The sequence below is a fragment of the Hypanus sabinus genome, chromosome 5 (genome assembly GCF_030144855.1).
Source record: "Hypanus sabinus isolate sHypSab1 chromosome 5, sHypSab1.hap1, whole genome shotgun sequence".
In the NCBI taxonomy this organism is placed as follows: domain Eukaryota; kingdom Metazoa; phylum Chordata; class Chondrichthyes; order Myliobatiformes; family Dasyatidae; genus Hypanus; species Hypanus sabinus.
This window is the reverse complement of record NC_082710.1, coordinates 145,693,739-145,721,284: the sequence shown is the minus strand read 5'-3', so window position 1 is coordinate 145,721,284 and position 27,546 is coordinate 145,693,739. Positions and strand designations below refer to the sequence as shown.

Here is a 27,546-nt window from a genome sequence, read left to right as displayed (position 1 = left end):
ACCATGCCTGCGTGCTTTTATTCATTGAGTTGCTGCCAGATGATTAGCCAATTGGATATTTGCATTAACAAGCAGATGTACAGTTTACTTACTGAATTGACCCCTGAATGTGCACCTCTACCTTTTAAAATATTTACAACTTGGCCCTAGTTGCTGCTAATTTCTGGAAGTTTTGAACAATTTATCAGAGTGGTGAGTGACATAGAAAGCAGTTAGCATCCTGTTCGAGAAGTTAGTTGGGGTCATTCTGCTAACTCCATGTCTGGCCTTACATTGTAAATTCCTCTATGTATAATGGGAGATGGCTATGTAAACATTCTTGTTGTACCTGCACCTTTCTAGCTTCGGTGCTCCTGGAAACTTGCTGTCTTGAGGAGTTGATGAGTGATTAAGGGGGGAGAGGGCAGGGTAGTTCACTGTTGGTAGATCGCATAAGTTTGGATGAGGAGATTAATTCTGAAAAATTAAGTTGAAGTAAGATTCTTAACAATGTAAAGCGGGCCAATGGATTTAGATTCAGAAGAGATCAGAAAAATGCAGGAATATAGTGTTGGGATGGACAATGGTTTTTGATGGACTCTAATCATGGTCTCTGGGGCCTTTGCTGCTGTTTGTGCCTGGGAGGAGAAGGGGGGGGGGGCTTCTAATATTTTCTGTCAATCATTCTTTGGATTATTTTCTTCTGTTTCATGGATGTCTGTGAAGAGTAAGGATTTCAGGTAGTATGCTATATACATTCTCTGATATTAAATTGAACCATTGAAGATGCAGGAAGTGGGACTGGCTGGATTGCTTATTAAATAGCTGGTGGATATAATGGACTGAGCAGCTTCCTGCATTGTGCTGATGTTTTACAGCTGAGGTCCATCTTTTGCCTGTGTGAAATATTTCACAGTTTTACAGTGCTGACTTCAATTTGTCAATTACAATCTTCTTCTACTTAGTCTCGCTGTCCCTCTCCTAGTCTTGCCAACAAAATGACAAGTTTACAGTGGCTTTGACATTCGTATCATCAGCACACACGCACACAAAGACATTGGATCAAACTTTGCCCCTTTGTTGGTTTGACCCGTATCATTTTCCTTTTTTTTATTGGATCAAATTTAACACATCCCTACAATGCAGGCTTACTTTGACACTGCAATAGTGCTGCTCTGTGCCGGCACGATGCAGTCAATGGAAAATGCTACACAGGTAAATTCTGCAGAAGGTTGCAAACTCAGCCAGCTCCATCATAGGCACCAACCATCAAGAAGGTGCTGCCTCATCACTGAGGATATTCATCACCCACGACGTGCTCTCTTCTTATTGTTACCATCAGAGAGGAGGTAGCAGAGTCTGAAGACACACACTCAATGTTCCAGAAGCAGCGTCTTCCCCTCCACCATCAGATTTCTGAACAGACGCAGAACCAGTCCATGAACATTATTTCACTATTTTGCACTCTTTTTGCTTTCTTTTCTGAAAGTGATTATAGTATTTTTATCTTTTGCTGTGTACTTCTGCTGCAAAACAACAAATTTCATGACATGCATTGAGTGCCTGTTCGAAGTGCCTCCTGTATCTAATAAAGTGGCCACTGAGTATATGTTCCTGGTCTTCTGCTGCTGCAGTCCATTTCTTTCAGGGTTTGATGTGTTGTGTATTCACAGATGCTCTTCTGCAGACCACTGTTATAACATGTGGTTATTTGAGTTACTTCCGCCTTCCTGTCAGCTTAAACAGGTCTGGCCATTCTCCTCTGTCCGCTCTCATTAACAAGGCAGTTTCATCCACAGAATTGCCACTCACTGGATTTTTTTTTGTTTTCTGCACCATTCTCTGTAAACTTGAGACTGTTGTGTGTGAAAATCCCAGGAGATCAGCATTTCTGTGATACTTATGACGCTGTCCAGCACCAACAATCATTCCACGGTCAAAGTCACTTGGATCACATTTCTTCCCCATTCTGATGTTTGGTCTGAACAACAACTGAATCTCTTGACCATGTCTGAATGCTTTTCTTCAATTGAGTTGCTGCCACATGATTGGCTGCTTGGATAATTGCGTTAATGGGCAGGTGTACAGGTGGACCTAATAAAGCGCGTGAGTGTACGGTGTGCATCCATTAAGTGTATGTCAGCGATATTAAACCTGAATCTGATCCTGGTTCACACTCTGCTTTCAGGTGGTACCCAGGTCTCCAGCACTGTGAGGCAGTGGCTCTAGCAGCTGCGCTGTGCGATCACACTGTTGTTAAGGATTGAAGTCAACAGTCTTCATGTTGTGGGAGCTGCAGGATCAGAGTTTACCTGAAGGTGAAACAGGGCACCATGACTCGATGGAGTCTGGGTCTCTGCTGAAGCCATGGCTGAGGCCCAGATCCCTGATATTTAACTGCAAACAAATCCTAAAGCACAACCTCCCTAGTTTTGTATTCAGTCCCTTAACTCCTCTGACCAAGGACTTGGTGTTGTCTTGTAGCTCAACATCAAATATGGTCTGACTGCTTTCTTCTCACTGTACAAAATCTGTGTGTATATGACCATAAGACATAGAAGCAGAATCAGACCATTCAGCCCATCGAGACTGCTCTGCCATTCCATCTTGAGTGATTTATTACCCCTCTCAACCCCATTCCTCTTCCTTCTCCCCATAACTTCTGACACCCTTGCTAATGAAGAACATATCACCCCCTGCTTTAAATAATTGAATGACTTGGCCTCCACAGCTGTCTGTGTCAATAAATTCCACAGATTAACCACCCTCTAGCTAAAGAAATTCCCACTCACATCTGTTCTAAAGGGATGTCCTTCTACACTGAGGCTGTGCCCTCTGGTTCTAGATTACACCCCTCCATCCCGCACCCCCACTATAGGAACCATGCTCAGCTGTTCAATATCTGAATTGTTTCATTAAGATCCCCCCTTCAAAATGCAGCGACTACAGGCCATCCATCACTCCTCATGTCAACCTTCTTTCCCACAATCATTCCTGTGAACCTCCTCTGGACACTCTCCAATGTCACTGCATCCTTTCTTAGATATGGGGCCTAAATCTGCTCACAGGTCTCAAAGTGCATTCTGACAAATGCCTTACAAAGCCTCAGCACCACATCCTCGGTTTCGTATTCTAGTCCTCTTGAAATGAATGTTAGCATTGCATTTGCCTTCCTCACCACTGACTCAACCTGCACCGTAGCCTATATATTTAAGTTACTCTTACTAAGTGAGTAAGTAATGCCTTTGCAAATGTCCAAATGGTTCAGATTGTTCCATTTCACATCAGAGAATGCATACAGTACACAACCTGAAATTCTTACTCTTCACAGGCATCCACGGAAGAGGACCCCAAAGAATGAGTAACAGTAAAAGCATTAGAAAACAAAAGCCCCCACTTCTGCCCCTCCCACGCACAAGCAGCAGCTAAGCATCAACCCTCCCCCTCCTCCACTTGTTTCAGCCAAAAGCATCAACTCCCACCAAGCAAGCAATAACAACACCCCAAAGTCCCCTAGATGTAATGAACTAGTTGAGGATTGAATGAAGTTTATGTAAGTAACAATTACTTTGTATCGAGGACATAGTTTTATGGTGATTATGGTGCAACATTTGGATAGTTTAAGTTTTAGATCAGTGCAGTGTGGACTCTGCTACAGAGCAACATTACTCAATAGTAAAGGCTTCCAATTAAAATGGAATTAAACATGTGCCTAACAGATTACACGCTGACCTGGAGAATCTATTAGAATGATTAACCCAAATCCACAGTGACTTGCTTATGACTTGCAATGAAATCAATAATTTGGGATCATAAATCCTGTTGCTGCCGTCAGTGTAGCCTGGCATGATCAATGCCTTACAGCCGTCAAATGAAATTACTCAGATCGTTCATTGTTACGTGGCTCTCTGTAAAATTCTGCTTAATCATCACTCTCATGAAATCCTAGGAGCAGTTCACAATGCTAAGGGTGCTGTGTAATTGTTGGCTTTTCTTTTACCATACAACATAGTAGGGAAAGGGAGGAGGTCCTGAAAAGGGAATATCAGGAGTTAGGTAGAAAGCAGGATCTCCAGGGTAGTGATCCCGGGATTGCTGCCGGTGTGGGTAAGAATAAGGTGGTTTGGTAGATGAATGCATGGCTGAAGAATCGATACAGGGAGCAGGGTTTCAAATTTCTGGATCATTGGGGATCACTTCTGGAGAAGGTTTGACCTGTACTGGAGTGATAGAGCTGAAGATGGGACAGTTAGTATACAAATAGGTCAGAATCAGAACCAGTTTTAATATGATTTGGTGGTAAGGAAGGCAAAAGCAATGTTAGCATTTATATTGAGAGGACTATACAAGCAAGGATGTGAGTGTTGAAAGGATACTTTCTATAGTGAGTGAGTCTAGGACCACAGGGCACAGCCTCAGAATAGAGTGATGTCCATTTAGAATAAAGATAAGAAGGAATTTCTTAAGCAAGATTGTAATGAATCTGTGGAATTCATTGCCACAGACAGCTGTGGAGGCCAAGTTATTGGGTGCATTTAAAGCAGAGGTCGATAGGTTCTTGACTAATCATTGTGTCAAATGTTATGGGGAGAAGGCAAGAGAATGGGGTTGTGAGGGATAATAAATCGGCCAAGGTGGGTTTGTGGAGCAGGCTCGATGGGCGGAATGGCATAATTCTGCTTCAATATCTTACAGTCTTAATTAGTTCTCTCTTTTTTTAACTTATCATATTTTTTTCTGCCGAGTTTTCAGAAGTGCGTTTCAAAGCAGATTAATAGTTTCTAATCTCTTGGTTAAAGTTGAAAATTCAGCTTGTTGAATGAAAGTGCAGTTTCAAACAGAGCTGTGCTAATTTTCCTTTTCCTGAATCAAACTTCTGGTAATTATGCAAGTCTAGGGTCCCAGACAGCATAGTTTAATGGGGCACTGACTCATCACTTGGATATTTGGGAAATATTTTGTACCTGATGAGTTTGATGATGCCATCTATAAATTTGCTGGTGACTCCATCATTGCTGACAGAATCTCAGATGCTGCTGGAAGGCGTATGGAAGTGAGATAGATCAGCTGGTTGAGTGGAGTAGCACTCAACTTCAGTAAGAGCAAGGAATTGATTGTGGACTTTATGGTGGAAGTCGGGAGAGCACACATCAGTTCTCCTGGAGGGGTCAGCAGTGGAAAGTGTGAACAGCTTCAAGTTCATGGGTGTGGACATCTCATAGAATCTATCCTGAGCCCAAGATATTGATGCAGTTACAAAGAAGGCACCGCCACAACTATATTTCAGTGGGGGTTTGAGGAGATTTGATATGTCACCAAAGACCCGAGCAGATTTCTATAGCTGTACCATGGAGAGCATTCTAATTGCTTGCATCACCATCTGGTAGGGAGGGGACACTGCACATTGATCAGAAAAAAAATGCAGAATGTTGCAAACTTGGCCAGCTCCACCATGGGCACTAGCCTCCCAGTATCGAGAACATCTTTAAAAGCCGATGCCTCAAAAAGGCGACATCTGACATTAAGGACCTCTATCACCAAGGACGTAACCTCTTCTTATTGTAATCATGAAAGAAGGAGTTACAGGAGCCTGAAGACACACACTCAATGGTTTAGGAGCAGTCTCTTACCCTCTGTCATCAGATTTAATAATGGACAATGAACCCATGAAAACTACCTCACTACTTTTTTTTCTCCTTTTTTCTACTCTGCTGTTGCACAACTAATATACATAAGCAACACATTTCTTTATTTATGCCAGTGATATTAAACCTGATTCAGCTTCAGGTTCAAGAGGGTGACATCTATTGTTAAGGATCCTCAGCATCTATGAATGTACTGTGAAGATCATAGTGACCAGTTGCATCCCTGCCTGGTATGGGGGCTCCGATGCACAGGATTGAAGGAGGTTGCAGTGTGTTGTGGGCTCAGCCAGGTCAGTCACAGGCACCCTCTAAAGGCAGGGTCTCAAGAAGATAGCATCATCATTAAGACCCTCACCACCCAGGACATGCCCTCTTCTTGTTATTAGGAAGAAGCTACAGGAGCCTGAAGATGCACACTCCGTGTTTTAGGAACAGGTTCTTCCCCGCCACCATCAGATTTCTGAATGGTCCATGAATGCTACTTCTCTATACATTTTTGCTCTATTTATTTATTTTAAGTTTTATTGTAACTTAAAGTATTCTTCTGTATCTTGGACTACTGTTGTCGCAAATATGATACGTGTCAGTGATAATATTTGGATTGCAAGCTGCACTCTTGTCTGATAGTCATTCCAGGTCATTTGAGTTTCTTCAGGAGCAGCCTTGGTCCATTAAGAACACTGAAAGCAAGTTGCTTACAGAGTCAATCTGCAAATAAAGCAATTGAAAATGTAATTATTTTTGGATTTTGTTTTTCAGGTCTTTAGAATTTCATTTTTTCCCATTCTAGACATAATGTGTTTCTCCTACTGGGTAATGTTTTTTGTCTGGAGTTATTGGTGAGAGGGAGATATTTATTAGCCTTGCAATTATTAAGTCTCTTCTCTCATCTCTTGCCCAAGATGAGGGCAAAGTCACAAATGAAAATGGGGTTGATAACTCTGTCCATTACAAACACAGATGGAAGTCAATGGGCCTTGAAATTGGGAGGAATAATTTCCTTCCACTGTACAGCACACCCCATCCACTGCCAGATTATTGTCTGATTTGCCATCCACAAGAACAGTCTCCCACTTGAAATCAGTGGCATTTTATAGATATATGCCACACAGAGCTGTAATGGCCTTAGACTCCCGATTGACCTATGGCCATGAGTGGGCAGAGCAGAACTGGACCGAATCCACTGGGTTTTTATCACATGACATCCCTATCTGCATTTCCATTGGTCACTCATGCCACTCTGTCTTAGGTCATAAGGTCATAAGACATAAGAACAGATTAGGCTATTTAGTTTGCTCCGCTATTCCAACATGGCTGATTTATTATCCCACTCAACCCCATTCTTCTACTTTCTCCCCTTACTAATCAGGAACCTATCAACCTCTGCTTCAAATGCACCCAATGACTTGGCCTTCACAGCCATCTGTGGCAACAAATTCCACAGGTTCACAACCATCTGACTGGAGAAATTCATTCTACGTCTGTTCTAAAGGGACATCCTTGTATCCTGAGGCCATACCCTATGGTCCTAGACTCCCCCCACTATAGGAAACATCCGCTTCACGTCCACTCGATCAAGGCTTTTCATTGAGATAGCTTTCAATGAGACCGCCTCTTGTTCTTCTAAACTCCAACGAGTACAGGCCCACAGCCATCAAACGCACCTCTTACATTAACCTTTTCATTTCCAGGATCATGGTTGTGAAATTTCTCTGGACCCTCAGTAAATGAGTAAAATAATCTATTGAGTCATTACAGGGGCTTTATTTGTCAGATAGTGATTAAGCAATGTAGTTAAGCCATTAAGCCTGTGTTGTTTACTGTTGATGCAGAGACATGTGTTCAAATCCCACTGTGTCAGCTGAGCAACTTCAATGCAATTAAATGATTAAAAGACTAGCTTCTGTAACAGTGACCGTGAAACCGTTATATATCCCTCTGGGTTCTCTGATGTATTTTGGGGCAGGTAATCTGCTGTTCTTGCCTGCTCTGGAATTGGAATGGATCTATTATTGTCACGTGTACGGTGAAAAACATTTGGTTTGTGTGCCATCCAGCCAGGCAGATCAAGCCTTACATCGGCACGTCAAAGTAGTGAAGTGGAAGTAGGAAACAGATACAGCAAAAGTACCATGCACAAAAAAAATGCAAAGCCCACAAAGATGTAGATTGGGGAAATGAAGAGCCGTAAGAGGTCTTTTCAAGAATCTGGTAACAGTGGGATTGAAGCTTTGTGTCTGGTGGTATGTGCATTCAAGCTTTTGTATCTTCTGCCCATCGAGTGCAGGAGAGAAGGTCAGGGGTGGGAGAGGTCCTTGCTTCCAGAGGCGGGATGTATCAGCAGAGACAACGAATGTGAGGCTGCGTTGTGTGATGGGCAGGCTGTGTTCACAACTACCTATAGTTTCTATATAGGGCAGAGCAATTGCCATCCACTTCTATAATGCTCTGCTGTATTAGTGACTCCAAACTGTTCAGCCCCCTTCCCACCCCCCATAGGATTATTTACCAGTGATGTCCATATCTTGTAAATACTCAAATATCTGATTGTTTTTCAAACTCATTGATATTTTTTGAACACATTTGGATGGGGAGAGAATTCAAAATGCAGACATGCAAAGGGATTTGGGAGTCCTTGTGCAGGATCCCCTAAAAGTTCACCTCCAGGTTGAGTCAGTTGTGAAGAAGGCAAATGCAATGTTGGAATTCAAGTCAAGTCACTTTTATTGTCATTTTGACTATAACTGCTGGTACAGTACATTGCATATTTCTAGAAGTATAGGATATAAGAGCAGGGATGTGATGTTGAGGCTCTATAAGGCACTCATGAGACCACACTTGGAATATTGTGTGCAGTTTTGGGCTCCTTATTTTAGAAAGGATATACTGACATTGAGAAGGTTCAGAGAAGATTCCCAAGAATGATTCCAGGAATGAAAGGGTTACCGTATGAGGAACGTCTGGCAGCTCTTGGCTGTATTCCCTGGAGTTCAGGAGAATGAGGGGGATCTCATAGAAACATTCAGATGTTAAAATGCCTGAACAGATTAGATATGGTGAAGTTATTTCCCATGGTAAGGGATTCCAGGACAAGAAGGCACAACTTCAGGATTGAAGGACGTCCATTTAGAACTGAGATGCAGAGAAATTACTTTAGTCAGAGAGTGGTAAATCTGTGGAATTTTTTGCCACGGGCGGCTGGGCCAAGTCATTGGGTGTGTTTAAGGCAGAGATAGATAGGTTTTTAATAAGTCAGAGCATCAAAGGGCATGGGGAGAAGGCAGGTGAGTGGAGATGACTGGAAGAATTGGATCAGCCCATGATTGAATGGCAGAGCAGATTCGATATGCCAAATGGCCAGCTTCTGCTCCTATATCTTATTTTTGTGTGACCATTATTGGTGCACTGGAGAGCTGTTTTTAATTCCAGGAGAATTCGGACAATACAACTTTATTTGCATCTCCAGTTGAGAGTTGAGGGAGGTACTGAATGGGTTGGTGACGTCACCAGGCACTGGAGGAGAGTTTATGAAGTGTAATCCTGGAGCTAACTCTTAAACAACTTGTGGCCTTCCGTACTCTGAGCTGGGGGATTGTTCTGCAGCCCTGAAGCACATGAAGTTAGCTGGTAGGTACAGCAGGCAGTGAGGGGCCCAAATGGCACAAAAGTCATTATTGATAAGTGCTTGGAGGCTATGTATTGATAGGGAGTTAGTGAGGCCACATCTGGAGAGCTGTGTCCCATTAGTGAAGTGATGTCTAGAGAACTGTGCCCCTTTGGTGAGGGCACATCTGAGGGTCTATATCCTGTTCTGGTTTCGTTAGTGAGGCCACATCTAGAGAGCTGTGTCCTGTTGGTGAGGTCACATTTGGAGAACTATACCCTGTCTTGGTCCCATTGATGAGGTCACATCTGGAAAACTGTTTCCTGGTCAGATCCTGTTGGTGAAACCACACCTGGAGAGCAAAGTCCCAGTGGTGAGGTCACTTCTGGAGCACGCTATCATGTTCTGATCCCATTGGTTCAGAAAGGATCTTTGGAAGCAGTGAAAAATTCTTGGGGCTAAGAGGGTTGTCCTATCAAGGACAGCTAAAAAGCTGCATCTGTTTTCTTTAGAGGTTAGAAGGATTAGGAATTTTCTTCTTGAAGCACCTAAGATCCAAAGACCGGGTAGATATTAAGATGTTTCCACCAATGGGAGAATCTTGAATGAGGGGACATAGTTATAAGAAGAAGGAATTTTCATTTAAAAGTGAGGTGCTTAGGAATTTCTTTTTACAGATAGTGTAAATTCTCAAACCAGTGGTTTGTGGAGTCTGTATCAATAGTGGTACTTGAGGAGGAAGTAGATACATTTTTGAAAGGTCAGTTAATTGAGGTCTATGGGGAACTCACAGAAGAGGAGATCAGGCCTATGACAGATCAGCCATGATCATGTTGAATAGTGGGACAGATTTGAGGGGCTGAGTGGCCTACTTGTGCTCCTATTTTTGGGATATCCTCTATGGGATTATTTGAAAATATATGAACAGAGGCTTGGGGAAGCCTGGTAGATAGTGGGTGCTGGACTGTTATGGGGATGAGGCCTGTGGAGGTGCTAGATTTCAGTTGGGTCTTCAGAAAAATCAGCTTCTAGTCACAGAATGATGAAATTGAAAAGCCCAAGAGTACTGGGGAAATGGTAGGGGGGGGGGAGGGTGTCAGTGGAATGGGATGACAAATAGCTCTTACAAAGTCTGAATCCCTTAAATCCGTGTATTTTTTAAGAAAAAGCGTTTGAGGGAGCTTTTTGCTGTAACTTAGTCTAATGCCATAAAGACTAATAATATGATATTTGCACAAATCTCAAAAAGTTAATAGGATTAATTTATGAAGTATTATCTGGAGTAGATTTATTATTTATACTAGAGTAGTTTGTACAGAGCATATACTAGATCAGATTAAATTGCCCGACTTAACTCAGTGGGGAAGTAGAGCATCCTCTCCAAGGGCAGTGACCCATTGAGTTGTCCAGCCTTCAGCCCAACTTGCCCATACTGACTCGGCCGCCCCGTCAAGCTAGTCTCACTTGCCAGTGTTTGGCCCACAACCTTCTAAATCTTTCCGATCCGTGTATCTGTCCAATTATCTTTTAAAAGTTGTTATTGTATCTGCATCAGCATTTTTGCTGGCAGCTCATTCCACATATTCACCTGCCTTTGTGTAAAAAAAAGTTGCCCTTCAAGTTCTTCTTAAATCTCTCCTCACTCACCTGTCCCTATGGGCCTTGATACCATTGTCTGGGGAAAGAGAATATGTGCATTTGCCCTGTCTATGCCCTTCATGATTTTATCCACCTCTATAAGATCACCTCGCAGTTTCCCATGTTGTAAGGAGTACAATCCTGTCCTGCACAACCTCTCCTTGAAACTCAGTCAAGTCTTAGCAGCATCCTTGTGAATCTTCTCTGCTTTCTTTCGGTTTAGTGTAGCGGCTAGTGTAACACTATTACAGCACCAGCAAACTGGGTTCAATTCTCACTGCTGTCCGTGGGGAGTTTGTACATTCCCCCTGTGACCTGGGTTCAATTCTCGCTGCTGTCCGTGGGGAGATTGTACATTGCCCCTGTGACCTGGGTTCAATTTTCACTGCTGTCCGTGGGGAGTTTGTACATTGCCCCTGTGACCTGGGTTCAATTCTCGCTGCTGTCCGTGGGGAGTTTGTATTTTCCCCCTATGACCTGGGTTCAATTCTCACTGCTGTCCGTGGGGAGTTTGTATTTTCCCCCTGTGACCTGGGTTCAATTCTTGCTGCTGTCCGTGGGGAGTTTGTACATTGCCCCTGTGACCTGGGTTCAATTCTCGCTGCTGTCCATGGGGAGTTTGTACATTGCCCCTGTGACCTGGGTTCAATTCTCGCTGCTGTCCATGGGGAGTTTGTACATTGCCCCTGTGATCTGGGTTCAATTCTCGCTGCTGTCCGTGGGGAGATTGTACTTTGCCCCTGTGACCTGGGTTCAATTCTCACTGCTGTCTGTGGGGAGTTTGTACATTGCCCCTGTGACCTGGGTTCAATTCTCACTGCTGTCCATGGGGAGATTGTATTTTCCCCCTGTGACCTGGGTTCAATTCTCGCTGCTGTACGTGGGGAGATTGTATTTTCCCCCTACGACCTGGGATCAATTCTCACTGCTGTCCGTGGGCAGTTTGTACATTGCCCCTGTGACCTGGGTTCAATTCTCACTGCTGTCCGTGGGGAAATTGAACATTGCCCCTGTGACCTGGGTTCAATTCTCACTGCTGTCCGTGGGGAGTTTGTACATTGCCCCTGTAACCTGGGTTCAATTCTCACTGCTGTCCGTGGGGAAATTGAACATTGCCCCTGTGACCTGAGTTCAATTCTCACTGCTGACCCTGGGGAGATTGTACATTGCCCCTGTGACCTGGGTTCAATTCTCACTGCTGACTGTGGGGAGTTTGTACATTGCCCCCGTGACCTGGGTTCAATTCTCGCTGCTGTCCGTGGGGAGATTGTACGTTGCCCCTGTGACCTGGGTTCAATTCTCGCTGCTGTCCGTGGGGAGATTGGACATTGCCCCTGTGACCTGGGTTCAATTCTCACTGCTGTCCGTGGGGAGATTGAACATTGCCCCTGTGACCTGGGTTCAATTCTCACTGCTGTCCATGGGGAGTTTGTACATTGCCCCTGTGATCTGGGTTCAATTCTCACTGCTGTCCGTGAGGAGTTTGTATTTTCCCCCCGTGACGTGGGTTCAATTCTCACTGCTGTCCGTGGGGTGTTTGTACGTTGCCCCTGTGACCGTGTGGATGTCCTCGGTGTGCTCTGGTTTCCTCTCACATCAAAATGATGTATGGGTTAGTAGGTCGATTGGCCACGTGGTGTAATTGGGCAGAAAGTCCTGTTACTGTGCTGTATTTCTAAATAAAAATAAATAAACATCTTTCCTGTAGCCGAGTGTCCAGAGCTGAAGTCAGCATTCTAAGTGCATCCTTGCCAGTGTCCTGGACAATCGCAGCATGACCTCCCAACTTGGAAATGTGCTCCAACTGAAAAACTTCTTCACATCCTCTCTACCTGTGGCTCTACTTTCAGTGAACCACGTACCGTTCTTCAAGGTCCCTCTGTTCTTTGACACTCCCCAGGGTTCTGTCTGGTCCCAAGGTCCCTCTGTTCTACAACCCTCCCCAGGGTCATGTCTGGTCCCAAGGTCCCTCTGTTCTACAACCCTCCCCAGGGTCATGTCTGGTCCCAAGGTCCCTCTGTTCTACAACCCTCCCCAGGGTCATGTCTGGTCCTAAGGTCCCTCTGTTCTACAACCCTCCCCAGGGTCATGTCTGGTCCCAAGGTCCCTCTGTTCTACAACCCTCCCCAGGGTCATGTCTGGTCCTAAGGTCCCTCTGTTCTACAACCCTCCCCAAGGTCCCTCTGTTCTACAACCCTCCCTAGGGTCCTGTCTGGTCCCAAGGTCCCTCTGTTCTACAACACTCCCCAGGGTCCTGTCTGGTCCCGAGGTCCATCTGTTCTACAACACTCCCCAGGGTCCTGTCTGGTCCCACGGTCCCTCTGTTCTACAACCCTCCCCAGGGTCCTGTCTAGTCCCAAGGTCCCTCTGTTCTACAACACTCCCCAGGGTCCTGTCTAGTCCCAAGGTCTCTCTGTTCTACAATACTCCCCAGGGTCCTGTCTGGTCCCAAGGTCCCTCTGTTCTACAACCCTCCCCAGGGTCCTGTCTGGTCCCAAGGTCCCTCTGTTCTACAACCCTCCCCAAGGTCCCTCTGTTCTACAACCCTCCCCAGGGTCCTGTCTGGTTTCAAGGTCCCTCTGTTCTACAACCCTCCCCAAGGTCCCTCTGTTCTACAACCCTCCCTAGGGTCCTGTCTAGTCCCAAGGTCCCTCTGTTCTACAACCCTCCCCAGGGTCCTGCCTGTATTTGACCTTCCCAAATGCAACACCTCGTAGTTATCCAAATTGAACTCCATTCACTATTTTTGATCCACTTAATCAGCTGGTCACGATCCCCCAAAGTGTGTGGGGTAGGGAGCAGGGATGATGTGATTTCCAGACAGCAGGTCAGACATCATTAACCCCTCTACAGATGCTGCCTGACCTACAGAGTATTTCTGCCACTTCTGCTTTGATGTCAGATTTTTATGTTGCTTTAATACTTATTAGACCGTCGGGATAATAGTTACAGAGCCATCATTTGGTGAGGGATTTGCTGCCACCTCATTGTCAGGCTGAGCAGGTTGAAGATCAGAATAGTTCCTCCTCTGTGAAGCCAGGCACAACAGTGGGAAGGAAATTCATTCTTATCATTAGCTGTTTTGCTCCAACTGAAATGAATTGATAATCAACATTTTCATAATTGATTTTGTGCAGTTGAGTTAAAGCAATTTATATTGTTTGAGAAAAGCAATTGCCTGTGTGGCTGTAAAAGTGAGTGTTTAATACAACTGTGTAACCTCTGGAACCATGAAACTAACAAGTTAGACCTAATTTAACTCCAGTTTCGGCAAAGATCTTGACAACTGGGTCGTCCCTTGAGACCTTTTACTAAATTCGATTTGGAATATAAATATTTTGTCATAAACAAGTGGAGATAATGACATCCTGAGGAAAGTGTGAAATTTTTCTTGCATCCTGATCGTTAAGCGTGGTGGAAATTAGTCAAGCTGATGCAGGAGAAGACGTAGCCAGTACAAGGAGACAGACAATAAATGGAAAAGAGAACTTTCAGGTTGGCAGTCCTCGTTTGCTGGGGACAGTGTGAGCAGTGGTGTGGGTGCAGACTAAACCCTGCTAGGACCAGTGTTCCAGGGAATGAAGGAATTAGAGTGATATTTTATCAGCAGTAACCGCAAGCAATCGAAGTTGCAAAGGTAGCTCACAAGTCAAGAAAGGTTAAAAAGTGGGAAACCATCTGGTCTTTCCGAGGAAGGATCCCAATGCATTACTTTGAAGAGGCTTCTCTGTTCTGTAAACACAAAGTATACTGCAGATGCTGTGGTAAATCAACATGTACAAACAAGCTGGATAAACTCAGCTGGTCGGGCAGCATCCGTTGAAATGAGCAGTCAATGTTTCGGGCCGAGTCCTGACGAAGGGTCTCAGCCCGAAACATTGACTGCTCATTTCAACGGATGCTGCCCGACCTGCTGAGTTCATCCAGCTTGTTTATACGTGTTGATTCTCCATTCTGTCCTGGTCAACAACTCTCCCTCAGCCAGCATCTGATCATGAGAGAGCTCCCTGAGCACAAACTGGCGCCATATTTTCACAGCTTCTTTTGTTGTGAGCTATTTTGGGACAACCTGAGGTCATGGAAGAGGACATGGAAGTTGATGCACCATCAATAACTCACTCTGAGATGTAAAGGCGAGATATCGGCTTTTATTGACTGGAAGAAGGAACAAGCAGTGAGTGACCACCATACTACATCCTGGAGACTGAGAGGCCGGGCTCAGGCCTCAATCGCCTTTATACCGGGGTCTGTGGGAGGAGCCACAGGAGCAGTCAGCAGGGGGCGTGTCCAGACAGGTATATGTAGTTCACCACAGAAGTGCAAACCTTTCTCTTTAGGCGTAACGGGTGGTGTGGTAGCATAACATGTAGCATAATACTACGACGCACCAGCGACCCGGGTTCAGTTCCGCTGCTGTCTGTAAGGGGCTTGCATGTTCTCCCCGTGACCACTTCAGCTTCCTCCCACGTTCCAGAGATTTGCTGTACAGGTTAGTAGGTTCACTGGCCACATGGGTGAAATTGGACTGCAAAGCCTTGTCGGGCTGGAAGGGCCCCCTAGCATGCTGTTTCTCTAGACACAGACATTCAGAAATTTTATTGAATGGTGCTGATCTTTCTCAAAGCTCGTGACTGAAAATCGACTTAATCCACATCGAGTTGTGTTTGTGACCATTTTCGGATTGAATCACGCCAGAGCGTGTGTTGGTAAGAGTCAGACCTGCAACCCCAGGGCAGCTCCCTTGTGAAGGCCGATCAGGAGGCCTTTGTTCCCTGTGTGTCACACTCCTCCACAGGTTTCCAGCAGTACACCGAGCTCCTTGAGGAGACACCGTCAGCACCAAAGCAAGAGGTGAAAGTCCTGCCCAGTTCACCTCCACCCTTGTTTCACCGACCCCCCCCCGCTGTCATCAGATGTACAGTCAGCCCCTGACTTGCTCCCTGCACTGTCTCACATCACCTCCTTCTCTCCACCGCATGCATGGCCACTCAAACTCGAGGACTTTCACTGCTGAGCGAAGGTGGAGCTTCCTTGGAGCTCCTTGCCCAGCCCTGGTTTCAGATCTGTGCCTCAGCCCCGAACGAATCTTCATGCAGTGAGATTACTGTTCCTCTCCTGCTCGATCCCTAGAGCCATGGGACTGTCTAGGTAAAGAACGTCTGGATTCCAAAGGCACACCTTGTTCATATCAATTGCAAAAAGATAGTACAGCACACCCGTCTAGTACCATTCAAGGAGTTTCATTCCTCTTCCTTGCAGATTTTCCATTCTATCAATGTCACACCTGTTTTTCTTCCATGTCTATTCTAGGAGTGATGTCTAAGCTGTTATTCATGATTTCAGCCTCCCAACGTGCAGTGATAGGGTGAGCTTCCTCCATGCAGTCTTTGTGGCCATCGTTCAAAACTTCAAGCTCATGCCACCTTCCACCATGGTCAGCTCCCTGATCTGGAAGGCCAGCAAATTTCAGGCAGACTCAAGTGTGTCTTCCCTTGCACTAACAACATTTCCCCAGGAGCAACCCATGAAGCAGAGTCCTGGATCACACAGCTGTGCAGCAGATACCTTGACAAAGACCACTGCATTCCCTTCCAGAGCTTCTTGGCTAACATCCAGGAGCAATACACACACACACACACACACACACACACACACACACACACACACACACACACACACAGTGCTGGAGGAATGCAGCAAATCAGGTAGCATCTATGGAGGGAATAAAAATTGATGTATCTCTGGAGGGAATAAAAATTGATGTTTTGGACCAAGACTCCTCATCAGGATGGGAAAGGAAGGGGGAAGAAGCCAAAATACAAAGAAGGATTACAAGCTGGCAGGTGACAGATGAGACCGCATGAAGGTGGGTGGGGAGGTGGAATGAAGAAAGAAGCTGGGAGGGGTAAGTGGAAGATGTAGAAGGCTGAAGAAGAAGGAAACAAATAGGAAAGGACAGCCAACCATGGAGGAAAGGGAAGGACAAGGGGCACTGGAGGGAGGTGATGGGCAAGAGAGGAGAAGAGAAGGGGTGAGAGGGTAACTGGAATGGAGAACGGGAGGGAAGGGGAATAGTTAGTGGAAATTAGAGAAATAGATCTTTGTACTATCAGATTGGAGGCTATCCAGACAGAATATGAGGTATTGGTCCTGCAACCTGAGCTTGGCCTCGTTGTGGCTGTAGAGGAGGCCATTGTCAGATATGTCAGAATGGGAATGGGAAGTTGAATTAAAATGGGTTGCCACTGGGAAATCAGAATCAGGTTTATTATCACCGGCATGTGACATGAGATTTGTTAACTTTGAAATGCTGCCTTTTGTGGCAGATGAAGTGAAAGCGCTCGACAGAAAGGTTCCCCCAGTCTGCGCCAGGTCCCAAAGATGCAGAGGAGGCTACACATAAAATACCAGATAAAATGGATGACCCCAAAAACATCGCCTCACCTGGAAGGACTGTTTGAAGCCCTGAATGGTGTTGAGGGAGGAGGTGTAGGGACAGGTGTAGCACGTGTCACACTTGCTGTCCAGAAAAAGCTGGCTGACAGTCTCATCCACTGTGCAGACATCTTGAGGATAGTGTGTGGTATCACTGAGACTCTGACTGTGCATGAAATGTCTGACCGAAGAGTCCTTCATGCCACCAGCTGATGGTTCTGGCGATAAGGTATCGACAGACTGCTCAGGAAACCATCCAACAGAATGCTTTACCAGCTTTCCCTGGAGGACCTCAAGGACACTGCCTGGTTGACCAGTAGTCAATGATTGCTATATTCCTATAATAATAGTCAATGACTACTATTATAGGAAAGATATCATTGAACTGGAATCAGTCCAGATTTACGAAAATGTTCTCAGGACTTGAGGGTCTGAGTTATAGGGAGAGGTTGGGCGGGCTATGTCTTTATTCCTAGGTAGGTAGGAGACTGAAGGGTGGCCTTACGGAGGTGTATAAAATCATGAGGGTGAAGACACTCAGTCTGCTTCCCAGGGAAGAGGAGCTAGAAGCTAGTGGGCTATGTGGATGGCACACTTATCCTGTGGAAACGTGATCAGGAAGTACTAGAAGCATTTTAACACAGTTAAACAATCAGAACAAGGCCATACGGTTTATCATGGAGGTAGAAAGTGAGGCTTTTGGATGTTATGGTAAAACAGATGGTGGACAAGTTGGAGTTGAGTGTTTCCAGGAAGAAGACTCACACAGACCAGTACCTGAATTTTCAGTGAAATCCTCCAAAGCGGACAATGCTTGGCGTTGTTTGAGGCATGGCACTAAGAGCAAATATCTTGTGCACAACTAGAGTAAGAAAATCAGAGAAGCGTTCAAGAAAAATGGCATAATTGAGAAAGGAATGGAGTACAACACACTACAACAAATTCAAACTCCAGATAGAATGGTTATTGTGCCTTACGGTGACAACTGAACTGTAAAGCTAAGACAAATTTGCCAAAAATACGGTGTCCAGTTAATAGCAAAAGGTGAGGACACAATCAGAACAAGGCTAAGCAAAGTGGCACCTAGGAGACCTAAAGAACTGTGTCAGGGAGTTGTGTACTTCATACCTTATCACCATGCCAACAAGTAGATATTGGTGAGACTGGAAGGGCTGTGAAGTCCAGGATAGCTGAACATAATAGTACCTTAAAAAAAACTTGAGAGCAGAGTAAAGTGGGATCGCTGACCACTGCCTATCGTGCTCATGCAGATCAAGGTTTGATGAGGCCAACATCCTTGGCAAGGAAGAGAATACCTACAAGAGAAAAATTAGGGAATCACTAGAGATGGAGCATGTGAGGGACCTAAATGTCGGTTCCAAGAGTGTAGAATGTTCACTACACATTCCTAAAGAGGGTTTGAACTCAAAAATTGACCAATCAGAACAAGGCCGATTCAAGCTAACCAACCAGAAATAGGCAATTCAGATCAAGCCAATTAGGATCAAACATTAAGCCCTGCCCATGCCCTGCTTACTCGAGAGGGTATATAAGGAGATGTCTCTAGTGGGACTTGTCATTTCACTAACTTGTGACAGGAAGATGGTTGGGTTTGCTGTTGGAATCAGTATCTGTAAGTATGTGACTCTTAAGGTCAGAAGATGGTATGGATAGATCTGATAACCAGTCACAAAGCTTCCATAGTTAATTATAGGTTTAAAGTAAGAAGTGAGTAATTTAAAATGAATGATTCAAGGATCAACTTCATCACTCAGACATTGGTGGGTATATGGAACAAACTGCTGGCAGGTACAATAACAACATTTAGAAGATATGGATAAGAAAGGTTTGTAGTGATATAGGCCTAATGTAGGCAAATGGATGAGCCTGGTTGGCACAATGGTTGTATGGATGAGCTGGGTTTTTTCTGTACTGTATAACTCTTGCACAGACCTCTTGATGAAGAGCAAGTAGTGTGGTGCGCATCAGCTAGAAGAAATGCTCCACATTCACGTGGCCTGATCCATCCCTTGCAATACTGGCACGGTCAAAAAATCTGCACCATTTCTTACCAGCACCCGCCATGGAAAGTTTGTAGCTGTAAATCTAACCCTACATAAAGCAATCAGAGGTGCAGGGAATTTAGCTTCCATTTCTATGAGGAGCAGTGTCACAAATGACTGAGAATTTGTGATTACCAAATGCAGGACTTTGGAATTTTAAATAGAAATTTGCAGCCTGTACAAAATGAAAGTGAAGTTCAAAGTTTCAAGTAAAATTTATTATCAAAGTAGCATTGTTACCAAATGCTACCCCAAGTTTCATTTGCTTGCATGCATTTACAAGGAAATCAGAAATACAATAGAACTAATGAGAAACTATGCATAAAGATAAATACTGACAGATATTCAATAAGCAAAAGAAGGCGGGCTGCAAAAAAATATTGAGAACTTGTAAAGACTCTATGTCATAGAACCAGTTGAGAGTAGTGGTAATTGAAATTATCCACACCCATTCAGGAGCCTGATGGTTATTCAAATTCAAGTTCAAGTTTATTGTCATCTGACTGTACAGATATCCAACCAAACAAAACAACCTTCCTCTGGACCATGGTACACCCATAAGGAATATATCACACAGCACATAAAACACAATATTACCACAAATAAGTCAATAAAATGTAATTCAAAGTGCATGTAATGCACAGCACTGGTAAACAGCTGGCTTTCCTAATGATGAAATCTTAGTGATAGCAGGGTATTCATTAGACTTGCATCCTGAGGGAAGAAGCTGTTATCCAGTCTGGCAGTCCTAGTCCTGATGCTCTTGTACCTCCTTCCTGATGGTGGTGGGTCGAAGAGATTGTAATGAGGTGGTAGGGATCCTCAACAATGCTTCTGTCCCTGCATCTATGGCATTCCCAGTAAATGACACAAATGGTGGTGAGGGAGACCCTGGTGATCCTCCTGATGGATTTTACTGTTTTCCATGGGGTCTTGCAGTTCGATACCTCGCAGCTTCCTTACCACACAGTGATGCATCGACACTCTCGATGGTGCTCCTGTAGAAAGCTGTTAGAATGGGGTTGGGGAGCCTTGCACACCTCAGTCTCCTCAGAGAATGGAGATACTGCTGGGCTTTCTTGACTAATGAGAAGGTGTGTGGGTCCAGGTTAGATTGTCCATCATGTGCACACCAAGGAACTGATGTGCAAGAGAAAGTGATCGACCTGGGCCTTTCTGACGTCCACAATCTCGTTTTGTCTTGTACACGTTGAGACTGGGGTTGGTGTTTTTTGCACCATTTGACAAGCCTCTCGACCTCCTCTCTGCATGCCGACTCATTATTGTTATTGATGACGCCAGTCACTGATGTATCATCAGCAAACTTGATGGTTCTATTTGAGCAGTCATGAGTCAGCAGCATGAACAGCAGTGAACAGTAGGGTAATAGCTGTTCCTGAACTTGAGGTGTGGAACGTGAAGCTTTTCTGCCTCCTGCTCATGGCAGTAGTGAGAAGAGGCCATGACCTGGATAGTGGAGGTCTTTGATGATGGACACTGCTTTCCTATGGCAGTGTTCCATATAATGGTGGTCATCATCTCTGGCATCTTACATGGAGAGGAATTATATTAATCCCCTAAAACAGTTTGAAATGCAGCTTTTTTTGAATTTGAGTGGAAAAGACAAAGGACCTTGCACATAGTGATGAAGGTAAGTAGAATGCAGAGAATTCCCCTGACTTTGTAGTCCCACAGTCAGTGGTGCTGTGGCTTTTTTGTCATGATGGTTTGTGTACAGGAGAAGGATGCCTTGGTCAGGATGCAGGACTGTAGTGAGGCCCTCTACCCTGGAGTACTGTGTGGAGGTTTGGTCAGCTTGCGTAGGAAAGCATGTGCTTGCCATGGAGGCAGCCCAGCAAACGTTTGGACTGCTACATCAAGGGGCAAAGCATAGAGGGACGTGGGCCAAATGCAGGAAATTGGGAGCCTCTGGGTGGACGCTTGTGCTGAAGAGGCTGAATCTGCGCTGTATTGCTCTGAGTCTGAGGCCTGTGCTGTCTGTGAGGGGTTTCGTAATCAAAGATACCACTCACCTCAGGCATTCTCTCTTCTCCTTTCTTCCCTTGGGCAGAAGATGCAAATCCCTGAAATCACATACCACCAGGTTTAAGGACAGCTTCTATCAGATTCCTGATGAACCATGATACGGACTCCCGGCCTCGCATTCTACCTCATTATGATCTGGCACTTTATTGTTCCCCTGTTCTCCACTCCTTTGGGAGCTTTTGCACTTTATTCTGCATCATTATTGCTTTCCCCTTTTCTCACTCAATGCACCATTTAATGATTTGATCTGCATGAGCAGTATGTGAGAGAAACATTTCAAGGTATCTTGATGGATTTAAAAATAATAAACCAATACCAATATTGAGCAGACTGATTCTGGGATGGTGGAGAGATAAAGGAAGAGATTTGGTTGCCGGGGTTAGGACTCGGTTAATTTAGAAGAATGATGCACATTCTGATTGACTAGGTAGACTGAGTATAGGGATGGAGGCACAAGAGCCTGCAGTGCTGAAATCTGGAGCAGATATTAGGGGGACTCAGTGGGTCAGACAGCATCTGTGGGATGAAGTGGAGAGTTAACATTTTGAGTGGGGAGGTTGAAATGTGTAAAACAAAGACTCTGAGTCTCAAGTCCCAGGGGATGAGGTGAAATGGCATAGTGACCTGGTGGTAGAGCTGCTCCCTCACAACTCGAGAAGACAAGGAGTTTGCTAGGATCAGAGAGCCCGAGTTATAGGGAGAGGCTGGCCAGGGTAGGTCTTTATTCCTTGGATCACAGGAGAATGAGGGGGGACTGTATAGAAATGTTTAAAATGTTGAGAGGCATAGATAAGGAAATGGCAGCAGTGTTCTCCCCAGGGTCGGGGAGACCAGAACTAGGTGATAGAGATTTATGGAGGAGGGGGAAAGATTTAAAAGGTCCCTAAGGGGCAGCTTTTTCACCCAGGGTAGTGTGTACAGAGTGAGTTGCCAGAGGAAGCTGAGGCAGGTATAATTGTATCATAGAAGCCCTTGGACAGCTACATGCAGGGGTGGGGCTCAGAGGGATATCGGCCCAACACAGGAAATTGGAACTAGCTGGGTGGTTAGCAAAGACTGGTTGGGCCGAAGGGCCTGTCTGTGTGGAGTTTGCACATTCTCCCTGAGTCTATGTGCGTTTTCTCCTTGGTGTCCTGGTTTCCTCCCACATCCCAAAGACCTGCAAGCTGGCAGGTTAATTGTCTGCTGTAAAATTGCCTCTGTTGCAGGTGGGTGCTGGGAGGTCCAGAGCAGAATACGTGGTCCTCCGAGGAAGAGTAGATGACAGGGAAATGATTGGAGGAATGGGATTGATGAGCTTGCTCTGAGTTGGGATAGACTCAATGGGCCAAATGGCCTACTGTGTTTTAGGGAAGTATGGAAGTTATGGATTTCCTGCACCTGGAGGGTGGTAGACCTCTGGAACTCTGCGCCACAGAGGCCAAGACACGCTACATACTGACGGATGAGATGGATGGGTGTTGAAAACAAAAAAGGCATCACGGAATTTGGGGAGAGATGAGAAACCTGCTATTGAGACAGAGAAGCCACAACAGTGCTGAAAAGAGGAGCAAGCACTAAGAACAGAATATCCCCTTCCTCCTTTTCCTGCATTTCCATTTTTGTCTTTGGATTTAAGTCAGATTGACTAGTGTATACTCTGTTGTCTCAGCTCTGGTATCTGGCCAAATTCAGGCCTCGGCTACCTGTGGAACTTCGATTGGTTTCAGGGATACTCTTGTGGAAGAAAATAAAATTTATTTATTAATCAGCACAGCTCTTATCCTGTGGTATTACACTGATCGCGAAAAAATGTTTGATGTTACAACAAGACAACTTTGGTAATAACTATTCCCTGTGAATGAATCTCCACGTAATCAACACAATTCCTTTGGGCGGCACTTCATTTCTGTTTAAAATCAAATGGCCTTCTTTTGGAGAATTAAATTAATTAATTTCAATAGTTTTATGTAATTGGGATTTACATAAAATAAAAAGTGTAGTTGTAGGAAATAACTCTGAGGGCTTGAGGTTAAGCCCTGGGTAGCAAACAAACATAATCAGCAAATGAGCCAAAGACGAAGGCAGAGATTTGTTTAATGGAGTGAATTTATGGGATATGATGATGGGAACAGATTTCACTGGAAATTTCAGAGGGACTGGGACAACTATTTCAGAAGATGACATTTTCAGGGTTTGGGGAGCAGATGCTGGGGTTTAGGTACAGCTCCCTTAAGGGCACCAGAGGTTCTGCAGATGCTGAAAATCTTGAACAACACACACAAAATGCTGGAGGAATTTAGCAGGTCAGGTAGCCTTTGTGGAGGGTAAGAACAGTTTCTTCCTCTGCCATCAGTTTTCTGAATGAACAATGAACCCATGAACATTTTTATTTCTATTTTGCACTACCTGTTTAATATAACTACTTTATATACGCGCGCGTGTGCGCGCACACACAAACACACACACACACACACACACACACACACACACACACACACACACAAACTGATTGATAAGTTTGTGGCCTAGTAGAAGGAGATGAGTTATACAGCTCTCGTTACATGCACATGCAGTTCAACTCTGAGTGATTATGCAGAAAGTTTGAAGTTAATAACTTACCTTAGGCCACAAACTTATCAATATTTGTGTGTGTGTATATATATTGTACTTCTCCCCTTCCACCCACCACCTTATGCTGGTTTCTGCCCCTTCCTTTCCAGTCCTGATGAATTGTCTTGACCCAAAATGACAACTGCAGATTCCCCTCAATGACTCTGTCTGATCTGTTAAGTTCATCCAGCATTTTACATGGGTGTAGCTTCCTTAAGGAGCCCTGACATGGGCTAGATGGCCAGAGTCCAGCAGGGAGGGACAGATCTATGTGCTTGACCTTTTCCACTCGCATAGTGAGGTCTAATATAAAGTAGGAAGACAACACAGGTTGCCCACCGATATTTGCGAAGAAAAAGAATTTCACTATATATATTGTATAGTTTCTCTGACATTAAATATACCTATTGAACATCTCTTCTGCAATGCACAAGATGCTGGAGGAGCTCAGTAGGCCAGGTAGTATCTGTGGACAGAAATGGACGGCTGATATTTTGGGCTGAGATCTTTCATCTAGGGCTTCACAAACCAAAACATTGGCTCTGGATCTCATTCCAAAGCGTTGTCTGTTAATTTCTCTCCACAGATGCTGTTTAACCCACTGAGTTCCTCCAGCATCTTATAAGTTGCTCCATATTCCTGCATCTGCAGTCCCTCGTGTGTTAACACTTTAATTTCTATCTGCGATGTATCTTCCAGTTTCAGGTAAACTCTTACATCACTTCTCTAGACCATAATAATGTCTCTTTCATACTGTGTATCTTTTAGATGCATGGCTAGTGGTCAGTCTTCATGCTCCATATAATCTAATCTGTCTAGACCAATATCTCTATGGTCTTTTATCTTACGCCTCACTACCTTGCACTTTCCAGCTCTGCTTTAAAAACCATAAGCCAACAGCTCTGCTCCAGATTCTGAAGAAGGTTCCCTGACGTTTTCTCTTTCCAAAGACGTTGCTTGCTGGCTGAGCCCTTCCAGCCCTTCTGGATCAGCAAACAATCTGCTGGATGAATTAAGCAGTCTCTGTGGGGTATGGCTGAGGGTGAAGAAGGAATTGTCAATGTTTTGGGTCAAAGCCCTACAGCAGGACTGCGAAAGGAAAGGGGAAATGGCCAGAATAAAGATAGGAGAGGGGTGAGATCATAAGACATAGGAGCAGAATTAGGCCACTCAGCTGATCTCGTCTGATCCACCATTCTATCATGGCTGATTTATTATCCCTCTCAACCTTATTCTCCTTCCTTCTCCACATTGCCTTTGACACTTTGACTAATTAAGAATCTATCAACCTCTGCTTTAAATGTTCTCGATAACTTAACCTCCACAGCCATCATGGCAATGAATTTCACAGATTCACCATGCTCTGACGAAAGAAATTCTTCCCTATCTCTGTTCTTAATGGACATCCCTCTATTCTGAGGCTGTGCCCTCTGATACTAACATTCTTTCCACATCCTCTTTATCCAGCCTTTTAATATTTGATAGGTTTCAATGAGATCTCCCCTCATTCCTTTCAGCTCCAGTGAACAGAGGCTCAGAAAAACCATATACTTATAGGCTCCCCTCATATATTAACCCTTTCATTACTGGAATCATTCTTGTGAACCTCCTTTGGACCCTCTCCAATGCCAGCACAACTTTTCTTGGATAAGGGGCACAAAACTGCTCACAATACTCCAAGTGCAGTTTGACCAGTGCCTGTAAAACTCCAGCATTACATCCTTGCTTTTATATTCTAGTCCTCTCGAAATGAATGCTAACATTGCATTTGCCTTCCTCACGACCAACTCAACCTGCAAGTTAACATTTAGGGAATCTTGCCCAAGGACTCCCAAGTCTCTTTACACATCTTTATGAATTTTCTCCTCATTTAGAAAATGGTCTACACCTTTACTCCTTCTACCAAAGTTCACGACTACACTTTTTTGCCCATTCTCCCAATCTGTCTAAGTTCTTCTGCTTCCTCAACTATCTTTGTATCATCTGCAGACTTGGCCACAGAGCCATCAATTCCATCATCCAAACTGTAGACATATAATGTGAAAAGAAGCGGGTCCCAATACCAACCTTGTCTTGTGGAACACCACTAGTTACCAGCAGAATAGGCCCCTTTTATTTCCATTCTTTGCCTTCTGCCAGTCAGCAAATCTTCTATCCTTGCTATTTTCTTTCCTGTAATGCCATGGGTTCTTATCTTGCCAAGCAGACTCATGTGTGGCACCTTGTCAAAGACCTTCTGAAAATTCAAGTAAGCAACATCCACTGACTCTCTTTTGTCTATCCTGTCTGTTATTTCCTCAAAAAATCCCAACAGATTTGTCAGGCAAGCTTCCCCTTAAGGGAACCATACTGATTTTGCCCTGCTTTATCATGTGCCTCCAAGTACTCTGAACCCTCATGCTGAGTAATGCACTTCAACAGCTTCCCAACCACTGAAGTCAGACTAGCTGGCTGTAATTTCCTTTCTTCTGTCTCTCCCCCTTCTTAAGGGGCGGAGTGACATTTGCAGTTTTCCAGTCCTCTGGAACCATTCAAGAATCGAGTGATTTTGAAAGATCATTACTAATGTCTCCAGAATTTCTCCAGCCACCTCTTTCAGGGGTGTAGTCCATATAGACTATGTGACTTTTCTACCTTCTACCAGCTTCCAAAGCTGATAGGTGATAAATGGGCATGGAGGAGGATAGGAGATGGAGTCAAGTAGGTGTGCGGTGAGGTAGAGGTGAGAGACGGAGGCAGACAGGAAATAGGAAAGGCAAGTGGAGCCAGGAGGGAGACAGATGGAAGGGTGATAAGTAGGAACACAAAGTTCCGGAATCTGATGTAAGCAGATGATAATGGACACCATTAGGGAAGAGATGAAGGGCAAATGGAACCAGATGGAGTGAAGATCCAGATGGTGGATGGGACCAGGAGGGGAAGGGAACTGAAGATTGATGACAGAGCCAGAGAGAGAGTGTATGAAAGAGCAAAACTGAGAGGATTGGCTAGATCAGAACCAGAATGGAGGAAGAGAGAGAGGGAAACAGGTGAGAAAGGTTACTAGCAATCAGTAAATTCATCACATTGTGTTTGCAGACTATCCATGCACAATATGAAGTTTCAGATCCCAGTGTTTGTAATTGGATTTGTTCTGCAGAAGGAAGAGGCTATTTGCCTCTCATGACATTTGCACCATTTTGTGTGATGTATCTGATCTGTGACATGAACCCCTTGTTGCTGGGTATAAAGGAAGCTGTGGAAACACAGCACAGGCTCTACAGCATGTTTTGCATGCAAAAGCATCCCTGTGTAATCAGCATAATTCCTCTGGGATGCTTGGCAGAGTTGGATGCATACTGTCTATAGAGAGAGCTAAAGTTTAATTTCAATGCATTTGATTCACTGTGGGGAGCTCTGAATTCACACTTTCCCTGTCGTTGCTTCTCTGTAATGAATGGGACAATTAAGCTTATTTCCTTTGAAGATCTAATATCCTAATGTCAATTGTTCGCACTTGTGTGAGCAAGAGACTGAATCAGAAGGCTCTCGGATCAGAAATGTA

At 44.6% G+C, this 27,546-nt stretch overlaps 1 protein-coding gene across 8 annotated transcripts in view; it reads left to right on the top strand.

Annotated features, from left to right (window-relative positions):
- Positions 1–27,546, top strand: part of fgf14 (fibroblast growth factor 14) — a 510,234-nt gene that overhangs the window by 195,935 nt on the left and 286,753 nt on the right. The window contains exon 1 of one of the 8 annotated variants that reach the window (XM_059970537.1): positions 2,246–2,297. The exons of the other annotated variants lie outside the window; for them this stretch is intronic. Coding sequence (XP_059826520.1) covers positions 2,261–2,297 — 37 coding nt within the window. The 5' untranslated portion in view covers positions 2,246–2,260. Of the gene's footprint in view, positions 1–2,245; positions 2,298–27,546 lie in introns of those variants that run through there. 8 annotated transcript variants of the gene reach the window in all.